We start from the raw sequence: 13,115 nt of genomic DNA, 5'->3' as shown, positions 1-13,115 counted from the left end.
TATAATCTTTGTTTTATAAATAAAATTGGGGAGGAGAGAGAATCAGGAGCAGAAAAGTCTAAATGAAAACCTACAAGAATAATTATAAACAGAACATCGGCACTTGTATGTCGAAAAGTTGGTACAATGTTCCCCTGCATTTGTGAGCAAGAAAAAGTCAGAAAGCAGCTAAGAGTTTTGCCCCTCTTTATAAAATTCATCAACCATGTGGATTACCGAAACACTGGGAGCTACTAGGATTGTCTTTAGGAAAACTATGGGCGACTACACTTCTCCCCATATCTTCACATGGGGACAACCATCAAGTCAAAGGAGAAAAGCACATGCATGCATTAGGGACAGAGCTAGCAATACTTTCAGCTTTTCCCACGTTTATCTTCAGCCTCCAGGACCAGCCTGTTTACGTTAATCCAGACCCATTCAGGACTACAACAGCTATTTCAGATACATCATCACTGGAGGGTTTTTCAAAAAAGATTTTTCTTGGTTTTCTTTTTTCCCAGTGTTAATGTATCTGTTTTCTATTTAAAATGGGTTAGAGTTGCTTTTGTAAAAAAGCAACTAACACATTTAATAAATAAAGAAAAGTAACTGCTCACACAAACTTCCTCTGGACAGTTTTGAATTATTCCAGTTTCCCTCAACCCCACTATTGGTTTATTTTATTTATTCATTCATTAAACTAGTATACTGCCCTTCACCTATAGATCTTAGGGCGGAGCACTCAAATCATCAGCCCACGAACTACGCACCTGATGGAACTGCTGTTGCAGGGCTTTGTTTTCCGTCACTATTGCAACCTGTGCTTCGAGGTCTCGATGAACTGACCTGTACCCAAAATTAGGAGAGCCAATCAGAGTTAAGCAGGGTAGACTGCTTCCTGCCAGGTACAACCAGAGGCCTGCAGGGAAACATGGGGAGAAAGGAAATGTGGCAGACGGAGGAAGTTTTCATGGAAGCTGTTATGAGCCTCAAACAATAGTTTATTCTTAAAAGGAAAAGCAACAAAACCCACTAAATATTTAATTTACTGGCAGTATAAATAGGTCAGGGTACTAAAGAAGCAACCAGGAAATAGGGATACTTCCTTGCAGAAAATGTCATACAGGAATGGCACAAAAATCAACAGAGTACCTGGCTGCACTTTTGCATATGCTTTTCTCAGCTTGTACAACACAATCCCTGCACAATGGGATGCAGACCATGCTCTGAGGTCCATTGCAACACACACTCCCCACCCTGTACAGCTGCACTGAAGGTTCAGGCTTTTAATATTACACTGATCATGTTTAAAAATAAATTAGCGATGTCCCCAGGTTCTTGACGGAGCAAAGACCATAATCCCTCAAGATCAGTACTTATGCACAGAATGATTTACTGTAGATGCTGCTGCTGATCATATCAGAGCAACTACTGTAGAAAAAAAGGTTTATCCTTCGGAAGCGATACCTGTATGTCAATATCTATCTCCCTCCCTGTCCTTCTCTCTCTCTCTCTCTCTCTCTCTCTCTCTCTCTCTCTCTCTCTCTCACACACACACACACACACACACACACACACACACAACTAAACAGCGGTAACAGCACAATTACCAAAGGCAACACCAGTCTACCAACCTGGTCTCACCCATTCATCCGGAACAAAGGAACAACCCTGTGGGAATCATAAGATAGCAACTTTGTTTTTCTAACACTGCATGAGCTTTGCATCTCAGTTCCTTCAGGCCAATGGGAGTGTCCACATTTGTAGAGGACTTCCCACTGAAGAAAACCACCCAAGCTTAAAGGAAACACTTCTCATCATTATCTGTTACTGAGCCAAATACATGTGAGCATACTTTTCATATTTCCTGCCACACTTGGGAAATGATGCAAAACTGAAGTCCACTTTAAAGGGTCTTCTGGTGCTTCCCTCACTGCGAGAAGTGAAGTTGCGGGGAACCAGGCAAAAGGCCTTCTCAGCAGTGGCGCCCGCCCTATGGAACACTATCTCCTTGACATCTGATGGGGAGGAAGTACTACACAACTTTTAGAAGACATCTGAAGGCAGCCCTGTATCAGGAGGTTTTTAACGTTCGACGTTTTATTATGTTTTTATATGTGCTGGAAGCTGCCCAGAGTGGCTGGGGAAGCCCAGCCAGATGGGTGGGGTATAAAGAATAAAATCATTATTAAACTGCCCTTTGCCCTTCGTGATGCATAAACCCCAGATGAACAAGACAAATGATGATCAGATGTATACTGCCCATCTTATGGAAAACAAGAGCCAAGGCAATTAACAGTGGGTTTGCAACTGAATAAAACTAGGTACATTCACTGGGGTAAATTATAGTGGGGGTTATAGTAGTTGTTCTATTTCAAGGGTCAGGAGAACTAAACAGCTCAATTATTTTAAAATACCACTATGAAGGGCTAAGAAGCATGACAGCAAAACATACCAAAACAAACAATCCTATCAACTAACCAAAACCCCACACAGAGCTTCCCACTCGGTCCAATATCCTCCTGGTGTTCACTTACTAGCTCCACTCTCACTGGAGCCACAATGTGGGGAAACAACAGGGAAGAAGTATTATAGCCATGGAGCACACAAACCCTGCTTGCAGTACTTGCTCTCATTGGAATTTATCAACATGGGAAAGAACAAGAAAGCAGTCCACCTGGCCCTCAACTCCTGCTTCTTAATGTCTCTTTGCCCACCTGAAATCAAAAGAAAAAGGTCTCCCTCAAACTGCCCAAGCCCCGGGAGTAGCTGCTGTTAATGCAGGGGTTACACAGCACCACGGACAGAGTTACGAACTGCCCACACCCTAATGGTGGGGCCTTATTCAACAGCCTGACACGGGAGAGACATAGGAGAGCCTTTTCTGCTCTCTGTTTCTTTGGTCTACTCTCTTCTTAGCTTCAACCACCAGGTAAGGACACTTTTGTTCAGGTGGCACTTTTATCAACACTGGAATCTTAAAGAGAGTTAAAACACTGGTGATCTGCCATGCTGTTTCTAGGTTTTTGGCTTTTAATTATATAATGATTGGGGATTGCTTTACCATTCTTTGAACATCAGTAAGTCCCTGAAACTAGTTACTCTGGTAAGCGGGAAAGTGGGATATAAAGTTTTAAGCAAGCAACCACTGAAGGGAAAGCTGCTGCTGGCACTGGTTCAACAAAAAGGCTGTGAAAAGGCTGGTGGGGCAGGGTGGGCAAGTGAGGAGGCACTGGAAGCAAGGCCCACTTGGGGGTCCCAGCCCATTCCCCAAGAAATTTAAAATCGATTAACTTCCACACTTAGGCAAGTGGCTAAAGCTTACCAGCAAAGCTGAACAGACAATTTCTCCTGTTTGTTAGCAATCTTGTGCAAATGCATTAACTGCCTCTTATTTTCTGAGCTGCTGTGTCCATGTTTGAACTTACAAGAGTGCCTATTCTGCACCCCTCTGATACGGCAAAGAAGCCCTGTCACAGGCAGCATCACAAACATCACAGTTTGTAGCTTTTTTATGCAAGGAGAATAATCTACAGTTACTTTGACCTACTTGGACAGTGTCTTGTGTTCCAAGTCTGAAATAGTTCCTGTAACTCTAAACATCCCCACACTCTTCCCTCTCTATAGCCATTTAGAAAACCAAATGAGCAGGCAAGAGTGCCCTGCTGATGTCCCTGGCCAAACATCCAATCCAGCCTTGCAGAATGAGGAGAGAGGGATGCCTGCAGGCATGCTGGAATTTGATTGAGCCCACAAACTTCTTTCGCATTCCTGTTGCCACAAGAAATGCAACAGAAGGTTAGGCTGCATGTCCTACAATGGTGTTAGCTTTGTGACTATGCCAGGCTGAATCCGCTCACCTCATGATTCACCTTTTCAGGAGGGAAAACCTAAAATATTTCTCTATCCTCATTCAGTCTAATAAAGGAGCCTTATCTGGGTCTCAAGTGATACCTGACACTCTGCTGCATAACTGATTGCCAAACACTCTCTCTCTCTCTTTGCCCCAAGAACATACTTCTCTCTCCTGAGAGTATGCTTATGACCTCACTACTACCAAGTATCTCATATTCTTCACCTGCTTGATTCCCAAACAGGAATCCTTTGATTTTAATGTGTCTTGTTTTGATTATATGTAAGCCACTCTGGGGGGACACGGGTGGCACTGTGGGTTAAACCACAGAGCCTAGGGCTTGCCGATCAGAAGGTCGGTGGTTCAAATCTCCGCGACAGGGTGAGCTCCCGTTGCTCAGTCCCTGCTCCTGCCAACCTAGCAGCCTAGTCATGCTGGCCACATGACCTGGAAGCTGTACGCCGGCTCCCTCGGCCAATAAAGCGAGATGAGCGCCGCAACCTCAGAGTCAGTCACAACTGGACCTAATGGGCAGGGGTCCCTTTACCTTTACCTAAGCTGCTCTGGGAGCTTTGCTGGCTGAAGAGCAGGGTAGAAATGCTATAAATAAATCCTTAAATGCCCATTTAGCCAGAAAGCAGAATAGCTGCAGCAGTAGTCTAGCCCAACTTGGTTTGGAAAACCTGTGAATTTGCAACAGTGCCAGCTATTCAGAGTGCCTAAGAGCTTCTTGAGATGGCCTATCTTGAGCAGTCACCTGCACAAGACTCCTGGACTACATTTGGGAACTATTCTTCTATCTCAATGCCTGACGACAACAAATGCAAATTAAAGATAGCATGATTGCCCAGGGTGGTGGAAATTGGCGGTTTTGGTGGTATTATTAATTTCAACAGCACTCTCCATTTTACAGCTGTTATTAAGTTTCAGTTACAGGTAGGTAGCCGTGTTGGTCTGCCGTAGTCGAAAGAAAATAATTCCTTCCAGTAGCACCTTAGAGACCAACTAAGTTTGTTATCGGTATGAGCTTTCATGTGCATGCACAATTCAAGCAGAGCCAGCCGTGTTGTGGAAGGATAATGACATTGCCTTGAGCTGCTACGCCATCAGCAATGTTGGCTGCACACTTCTCAAATGCTGTGTGTCTTTGTACGACATCTCTCTTCTTGGGTGTAAAAGTTGAACAATCAGCACTGGGAAGCCATGTATCTTTGGTGGATTGTAGCCAGGTTTTCCAATAATAGAAGCCACAGCTAGAGATAAGATATGCTTATCTGCCATCCTATGCAAATCCCACATTCAGAGGACTGCTGACAGGAGATCTTTAGAGTGAAAACACAATTGCACAGTTGGAAGCAGTGCTGTTTGCTACCCATGTGGCCCTCTCTTTTACTGTTTCTCATGGTTGTGGGTAAGCAGCAGTGTGCAGAGACACGTTTTTCTTAAGAGTTAGTTAGCAACACACACACCCAACCCCACCCCACCAACCTCTTCCCAGCAGCTTTGCAGGAAGGAGGCAGGAAAGATAGCAGCATTCCCATAATCATTAACATCCACAAACGTAGACAAACAAAACCAGGGATCCCTGGAGAAGGGCAGCCTAATAGGATGCGAGCTTTGGGACAGGCTCAAGGGAGGCCTGCTCAGTTTGCTCTAATCCCATTTCTAATGTAAGTGACAAATATGGTTCCCTCAGTACCATGGAAAGCTGACCACGGGAACTTCAAAATGCCTTCCAGAGCAGAATTTGCTTGCTGTCAGCTTGGAAGTCTCAGAAAGGGGCGGTGCTTCATTACACTATCTCAATAAAAACACAACCATTGGAGAAGCAAGCGGGAACCCAAGGTGACACTATAGAGGCAGTGTCTATCATTGTCAAAGCTGCAGCTCAGCGGCAGCAGTTTTCTGTGACACAAGAGAACTTCAGAACACCTCCATATAGCATAAGAATTAGTTCTCCAAGACTTATGCTTTGGTCTCCAAAATATGATGGGTCCTTTCAAAAGAACCACAAAGCTTAGCCCAGTTATTTCACCATCAGTGGTCCCATGTCTTTTGGGAGCATCTCAGGCACTTGAAACACACTTCTCCACTCCTGACTGCATCCTGAACATCCATCGTTTTATGAAATCCCACAGTGTCTCCTTGCTTTCCCCACCCAACACTTCTCCTCACAGAAGGGGAAGCTGAAACATTTCATCAGAAAGGAGAAAGTGAAAGGAGGGACCTAAACACTGGTGAATGGACCCGATTTCAGCATCCTCCTTTCCTCGAACAGACTGAGTCAGTGCATTTAGGGCAGGATTCCTCATCTCCCTTATGCCCTCAGGTAGGCCTCTTCCCCTTGGTTGGAAGATGGGCAGCTTAAGGGAGTACAAAGGGAATTCAGACCACAAGCCATCAACTGACAAACCCTAATTTAGGACTACAATTGGCTTTCACATCTCCATTCCAGGGACACAAATTATACAATTTCCTGTTTTCCCCATTGGCTACATCACTTACATAGTAAATGAAGAAACGGCATCAGACAAAATGACAAGCAGTCAAATAATAACAACTCCACTCCCAGCTCTTCCGGTATCTAGCATCAGATAGCTTCCCTCTTCTATGGTAAGGACAAAGTTACAACTTCAGTCTTGCTCATATTTAGGTTTGGTCATGAAGCGTACCAACAGGTTTTAGCTAGAACTAGAAGTCTGTCTGAACAGTTGAGTCAAAGCGATTAATGCAAACTGTGTAATTACCCACAATACATCACAAAGGTTTTGCTGCTATCAGTCGGTTCAGGAATGAAGAGGCACCAAATGTGCTGCTTAAATCAAAGCTGCCATGGCCTCTGTGAATTAAGCATCTGATTCAAGAATCCTCAGCATACACTTCTTGGAAACATATCATGATTATTCCTAGCCTTTTTGATACTATGCACAATCAAATCACTAAAATTGAAAAAAGCAGTAGGCTAAGCAAGCTAGAAACTGGCATGGAAATTATCCAAGCTTTTCTCCCAAAGTAGATGCAGATACTAAAAGATAATTCAATGCATTAGCCCCCAATTTAGGTAAAATATTCAGGGAAATTGGAGGTACTGAACATGTGGCCCTCCAGTTGCTGTTGGCCTTCAGTTCTCATCCTCACCCGTGATCATGGTCGTGTTGGCTGGGGCTGATGGGAGTTGGGAGTCCAATGAATCTGGAGGGCCGCAGGTTAGCTGCCCCTAAGTATAAAGTATACCAAGTATCTCAACAGAAAAGCAAACTAAGCTCTTTGAATATTAAGCTCTTATATTAAATGCCTTCCCCCAACAATATCTCACCTTTAGCATGGAACGTCCATGCACGCCTAGAATATTCCTGAAGCCGAATTCTCTCCTGCTGACCCAGAGAGCACACTTGGCTAAAGAACTGCCGCTCAATGTAAACATAGGCAGCAGGGATGGAACCCGCTACTCCCTTGGCCCCAAAGAACCCATTCACCTCTGGTGAGGCTAGGAGGATCTGGTAGTTGGCCCTGGTGCCCAGGATCAGGTCCATATAGGCTTGTGTGAGGTTGAAGTAGCCCGTGGTGAGATGTATGCTGGCACCCCGCTCTGCTTCCAACAGGAGAGTCTCCGTGACGATCTCATCTATCTGAATCCCAAAAGGTCGCATCTGTATGAGAGGATAAATCCACGTGTCCGGTTCAGGCTGCCTGTCAGCAGCTGCCTTTGGATCTTTGGACAATGGGATTCCTCCTTCTGCATGGTTGCTATGGAAAGTCTGAGTGTGGAGCAACTCCTGTCTGGTCCTTGCAGAGTTGATCACTTCCATCACTCTCCTATTTGCTGCTTCACAATAGGCCGTCTTGTCTCCTGAGGGCATGAATAAGTGATTTAATGGGGGACAACGCTGAACAGCATTACCTGTACATGTGCAAGGAAACTATAAAGAGATCAAAAGAATACCAGTATGACTAATGGAACCTAGGTCATCCCAGGACATTGAGAGAAAAACATATATCCAAAAGCCTGTATCTAAATGCCGGGGCATTCAGAGGAAAACACCTATCACAGAATAAGTCTGTATCAGCAGTTCCAAATGCATTTCTTCCATATAAAGCATGGGCCACAGGAAGGCTTGGGGGTACTCTTTCCAGTTTAGAGGACTTCCCATTGACATCTGAGGAGTTTGCCAGCTGAACAGATGTTGACACTGGAGCCTCACAATCTGATTTTTTTCCTACACTTTCTGCTCATGTTCAATCCTATAGAGGCAAACTGCATGGGTTTTAGTTTGAGTTCAAGAACAAAACAAAAACTCATAGATCTGCAAGTATTTATTTAGATGGTTTATATACTGCCTTTTGTACAAGCCATTATTTACAAGACAAAAAACAGATTAAAATATAGACAACTACCAATTTACACGAGGGTTACATTCCAAGGCACCAAACATTTAAGTGAAATTGTGTATATTTGAAAAACCATTGAAAAAGCCTGTAAACACCTCGTTCTGCCGCTGCCCTGTTCTGCCCCTTTTGGTTACATTTTCAGGTCACTTTTGAGTTCGGCACAGTCACACATATATCAGACGTGCTTAAAAAGGTCAGTGCCTGCACAAAATATTGCAGAGTGGATCCTCCCAAATCAGACTGGAGGAACTCTTTGTCTACTGAGCAAGTCTGGAGCTGTGTAAAAGGGGGGAAGGTAAAGGAAATCTCTTACTCAGGCCCAATCAGAGAAGCTGAAGGCATCTGCCTATAATGGATGGTTTCATCTATTTCCTCTCTGAATCAAGGTAAAGATGCCTTTCCCTCTTCTGCTTCTAAAGCCCATTGCTAAGACAGATGGAATATAAAGGCTCCCTTCATATATCCTCATCTGCTGCAGCATACATCAACAGACTTCTGCCACCCACCATAGAATGGCCACATTATACTCTGAAAACAAGAGGCTGGTTGTCACATTATAGCTTGCCACAGATTTCTAATTAAGTTAATGTGTGCCCAACAGAAGAAATCTCAGGTTGAACTGAGGCATACTAGCAGTCTGTTACCAATAGCCACCCTCTCTTTGAAAATGTAAGAGCCAGCAGTTTTTTCAATCTGCCTCTAATACAAAGAGAGACAACAGGTCCCCTACAAGGCAGAGAGCGAAACAATGAAAACATGGTGGTCCTTCTGTTAAGCAAAGGTGGAAGTAATATCTCGTACAGCATTTCAAATTAACTTATTTCAAATTGATCTTCTGCACTGGCCACAAACTTGCCAAGCAATCCTATCCATGTTTACTCAGAAGCAAGTTCCAATGACTTCAGTGTCCATAGTCCTAAGTACGCGTGAACAAGAGTGTGATGCTATAGTCTACAGAGAGATTCCTATACCACCATTTTAAGATGGTCCTATGTTGCAGGGAGGACTTCCAGTATACCATTTAAGAGCAACATCAATTCCCCTCCCCATAATACACCCTTTCTTTTACTTGCTTGCTTAACATCAGCCTAAAGAAGTTGGGCAAAACTCAAAAGGTGGCTCGCTATTTTGTCATTTTAGTTAGTCCGAATAAAAAGATTACACCGTTACTGTTTGGATTTTATGACCTGCATTTTTCTTTTTTTTTTTTTTTTTTTTAAATAATATTTATTGAAGTTTCCAAAATACAGAAAGAGAAGAAAAGAAATTATGAAGATACATTCAGAACCTTATTTTCAAACATCCACTTTCTGGGACTCCCCCCTTCCCCCACCCCTACCGTATTCCCCTTTCATATTGTTGTTTCCACAAGTTCTGTTTCTGATTTAAAGCACAATTTATATACCCCATTGTTCAAATTTAAATTTATACAAACCTTATGCAACACCCTTGATAAAAAAAAGCAAAAGATCTCTCCCCATAGCCCACCCCCTTTTCTTTCCACAATGTCCCCCTTTTTTCCCATTAAAGTAAAAGCACACAGAATAAAAGTATAAAAAAATAAGAAATATATTAGAAAAAAGAAAACCAATTCAGAATATAGTTGCAAGCCTTTGGATTCTAATTCTCCCTCCCCTTCCCCGGTTTAATTTCCCTTATCCTCCAATCTATGTTTCCAGCCTGGAAGTCTTAAGTCCATCAATCCCATTTTTCCCCCAACTCCTTGCAGAATTATTTCCCATTTTTAGGATTACTTTTTAAAAATTAATTCCTAAATCTTTAAAAATGTCAAATTATAAAATTCCCCCCATTGTTCTTTCAAGGTTATAGTCCAGCTTCCTCTTGTTCCGCTGCTAAAACTTTCTTATTCAGAAGTTTAGTAACTCTACATGGGTTGTTGTTATTCAGGAACAAAAACTTGCGTTCAGTCCCTTCCTTCTTCAGTAAAGTATTCTGTTGTCTCCTTTTAGTCTAAACACCCTGTAGACGAGATTCAGTTTCAGTTTTGCAGCTTTCCCAGGAGATAACCAGTTCTGTGAAATTCCGAAGTGTTGTATTTTTCCCGGCTTACGCCCATCTTTGTAATGTCCCGAAGCTCCTCTAGGGGGGTTGTTGTAGCTTTGTTTCCAAAAATCCGATTGTTCTCCGTATTTTCGCCATTTTGTATTCAAGTCTTAACAAATTATATCAAGTTGTAACAAATTTGACCAGCAAGGTCCTTGTAATAAAATCCTCTTTAAAATTCCGACTTTGACAGCTACTTTGACAGCTGTCAAAATCACCGGCTCTTTTCACCAGGCTCACTCCTCAATCGCCCCGGTTCCCAGGGAGGGGGGTGCATTTTCCTTCTCCTTCAATTCTTCCTCCAGCACAATTCTTGTACTTCCCCATCATGGAATTCTTGATTTTAGCAAAGATACCGTTCTTTTTGGGCCTTGGCTTCCCAATCCTTGTTTTAAAATGTCTACAATAGGGAGGGGGACTGACTTCCTTTTTAGATCCCCCCCCGCTCGTCTCAAATCCAAAAAATTTTTCTTCTTTTAAACCCGATTTCCAATTTACTCACGGGTTGTTGTTAAAAGTCCAAATTCTCAATGGAAGAAGTCAGCGCTCTCCGCCGGATGGCATGCGGCTTCGCTCGGCAGGGATGGCAGAGGACTCAAAGCACCACGCTTCTCCCCGGCACCCGATCCGTAGCCTTTAAAAAGGCTCCTTCACGAGTCGGGAGGGCGCTAGCGGTGCTAGCCGAGTCTCCAAGTCCACGGCCCCCGTGGCCGTGGTTTCTAAGGGTCTCCGCATCGCCGGTGCGGTAAAACCCAGCCCCTGCCGAGCCGGCTCCCTCCGGAGCTCGGAGGGAGTCCGCCATTCGGCGATGGCGCCAACCCGGAAGTCTATGACCTGCATTTTTCATCCATGGTGTTCTAATCGAGACCAACATTTATTTTAGTACTGTAGGACAGTAAAGAAATGGAAAGACAGCAGGGGGCACGGCCTCTAATATACTTCAACAGTAATTCGGCATTGCCCACTTTAGGAACAGTAATAAAATACTCAGGCTTTTAATTAAGGCTTTGGTAGCTATCTAAACTATGATATTATGGCAAGGATACCCATTTCAAAAAAAGATCAACTCCTTCCAACCAGAGCCGGCTCTTCTGATGTGATTTGAGCATCTAGTCGCCAACCCAGTGGTCAGCAGAAGGTGAAAGAACCCTTCACTTTCAGGTTGAAGCAGCTACGAGTAATACTTGAGACAGTTCTAAGCAAATGTGTTCTTAGGAAGGCATGTCCCTCTTCCCTGGGTGCAAGAGTCAGGGGCAAATTCCTAGCTGAAGGCATTGTATAAAGGAAAGTGGAAGGACAAAGAACAAGGAAGAACACACACTTCCAGCTAGAAACGTTTGGCTGAAACTAGAGCAAGTGTTAAAGCAATTATCATTCACTCAATGCCCAAACAGATACTGTATGCATCTGTCACTTAACTAGCAGAGTTTATTGTGTGTAAATAATAATAATAATAATAATTTATTATTTATTATTTATACCCCGCCCATCTGGCTGGGCCTCCCCAGCCACTCTGGGCGGCTTCCATAGAAACCAAAAATACAGTAAAATATCACACGTTAAAAACGTCCCTGAACAGGGCTGCCTTAAGATGTCTTCTGAATGTCAGGTAGTTGTTTATCGCTTTGACATCTGCTGGAAGGGCGTTCCACAGGGCGGGCGCCACTACCGAGAAGGCCCTCTGCCTGGTTCCCTGTAGCTTTGCTTCTCGCAATGAGGGAACCGCCAGAAGACCCTCGGCGCTGGACCTCAGCGTCCGGGCAGAATGATGGGGGTGGAGACGCTCCTTCAGGTATACTGGGCTGAGGCTGTTTAGGGCTTTAAAGGTCAGCACCAACACTTTGAATTGTGCTCGGAAACGTACTGGGAGCCAATGTAGGTCTTTCAAGACCGGTGTTATATGGTCTCGGCGGCCGCCCCCAGTCACCAGTCTAGCTGCCGCATTCTGGATTAGTTGTAGTTTCCGAGTCACCTTCAAAGGTAGCCCCACGTAGAGTGCATTGCAGTAGTCCAAGCGGGAGATAACCAGAGCATGCACCACTCTGGCGAGACAGTCCGCAGGCAGATAGGGTCTCAGCCTACGTACCAGATGGAGCTGGTAAACAGCTGCCCTGGACACAGATTTGACCTGTGCCTCCATGGACAGCTGTGAGTCCAAAATGACTCCCAGGCTGCGCACCTGGTCCTTCAGGGGCACAGTTACCCCATTCAGGACCAGGGAATCCTCCACACCTGCCCGCCTCCTGTCCCCCGAAAACAGTACTTCTGTCTTGTCAGGATTCAACCTCAATCTGTTAGCCGCCATCCATCCTCCAACCGCCTCCAGACACTCACACAGGACCTTCACCGCCTTCACTGGTTCTGATTTAAAAGAGAGGTAGAGCTGGGTATCATCCGCATACTGATGAACACCCAGCCCAAACCTCCTGATGATCTCTCCCAGCGGCTGCATGTAAATGTTGAAAAGCATGGGGGAGAGGACAGAACCCTGAGGCACCCCACAAATGAGAGCCCAGGGGTCTGAACACTCATCCCCCACCACCACTTTCTGAACACGGCCCAGGAGGAAGGAGCGGAACCACTGTATGACAGTGCCCCCAGCTCCCAGCCCCTCAAGACGGTCCAGAAGGATGTTATAGTCGATGGTATCAAACGCCGCTGAGAGATCCAGCAGAACTAGGAAACAGCTCTCACCTTTGTCCCTAGCCCGCCGGAGATCATCAACCAGTGCGACCAAGGCAGTTTCAGTCCCATGATGAGGCCTGAATCCCGACTGGAAGGGATCCAAATGGTCCGCTTCTTTCAGGCGTGCCTGGAGTTGTTCGGC

General features: G+C 44.6%; 1 protein-coding gene across 3 annotated transcripts in view; it reads right to left on the bottom strand.

Annotated features, from left to right (window-relative positions):
• The window catches only part of PGS1 (phosphatidylglycerophosphate synthase 1), a 40,074-nt gene that overhangs the window by 4,698 nt on the left and 22,261 nt on the right, over positions 1–13,115 (bottom strand). For all 3 annotated transcript variants that reach the window (XM_083598414.1, XM_083598415.1, XM_083598416.1), the window contains exons 7-8: positions 7,152–7,685; positions 753–901 (exon numbers count right to left, since the gene is read on the bottom strand). In XM_083598414.1, coding sequence (XP_083454540.1) covers positions 753–901; positions 7,152–7,685 — 683 coding nt within the window. The remainder of the gene's footprint in view (positions 1–752; positions 902–7,151; positions 7,686–13,115) is intronic.

This window comes from Podarcis filfolensis (assembly GCF_964270895.1).
Source record: "Podarcis filfolensis genome assembly, chromosome: 2".
Taxonomy (NCBI): Eukaryota; Metazoa; Chordata; class Lepidosauria; order Squamata; family Lacertidae; genus Podarcis; species Podarcis filfolensis.
Note: the sequence above shows the minus strand (reverse complement) of the source record. Positions and strands in the feature narration are given on the sequence as shown.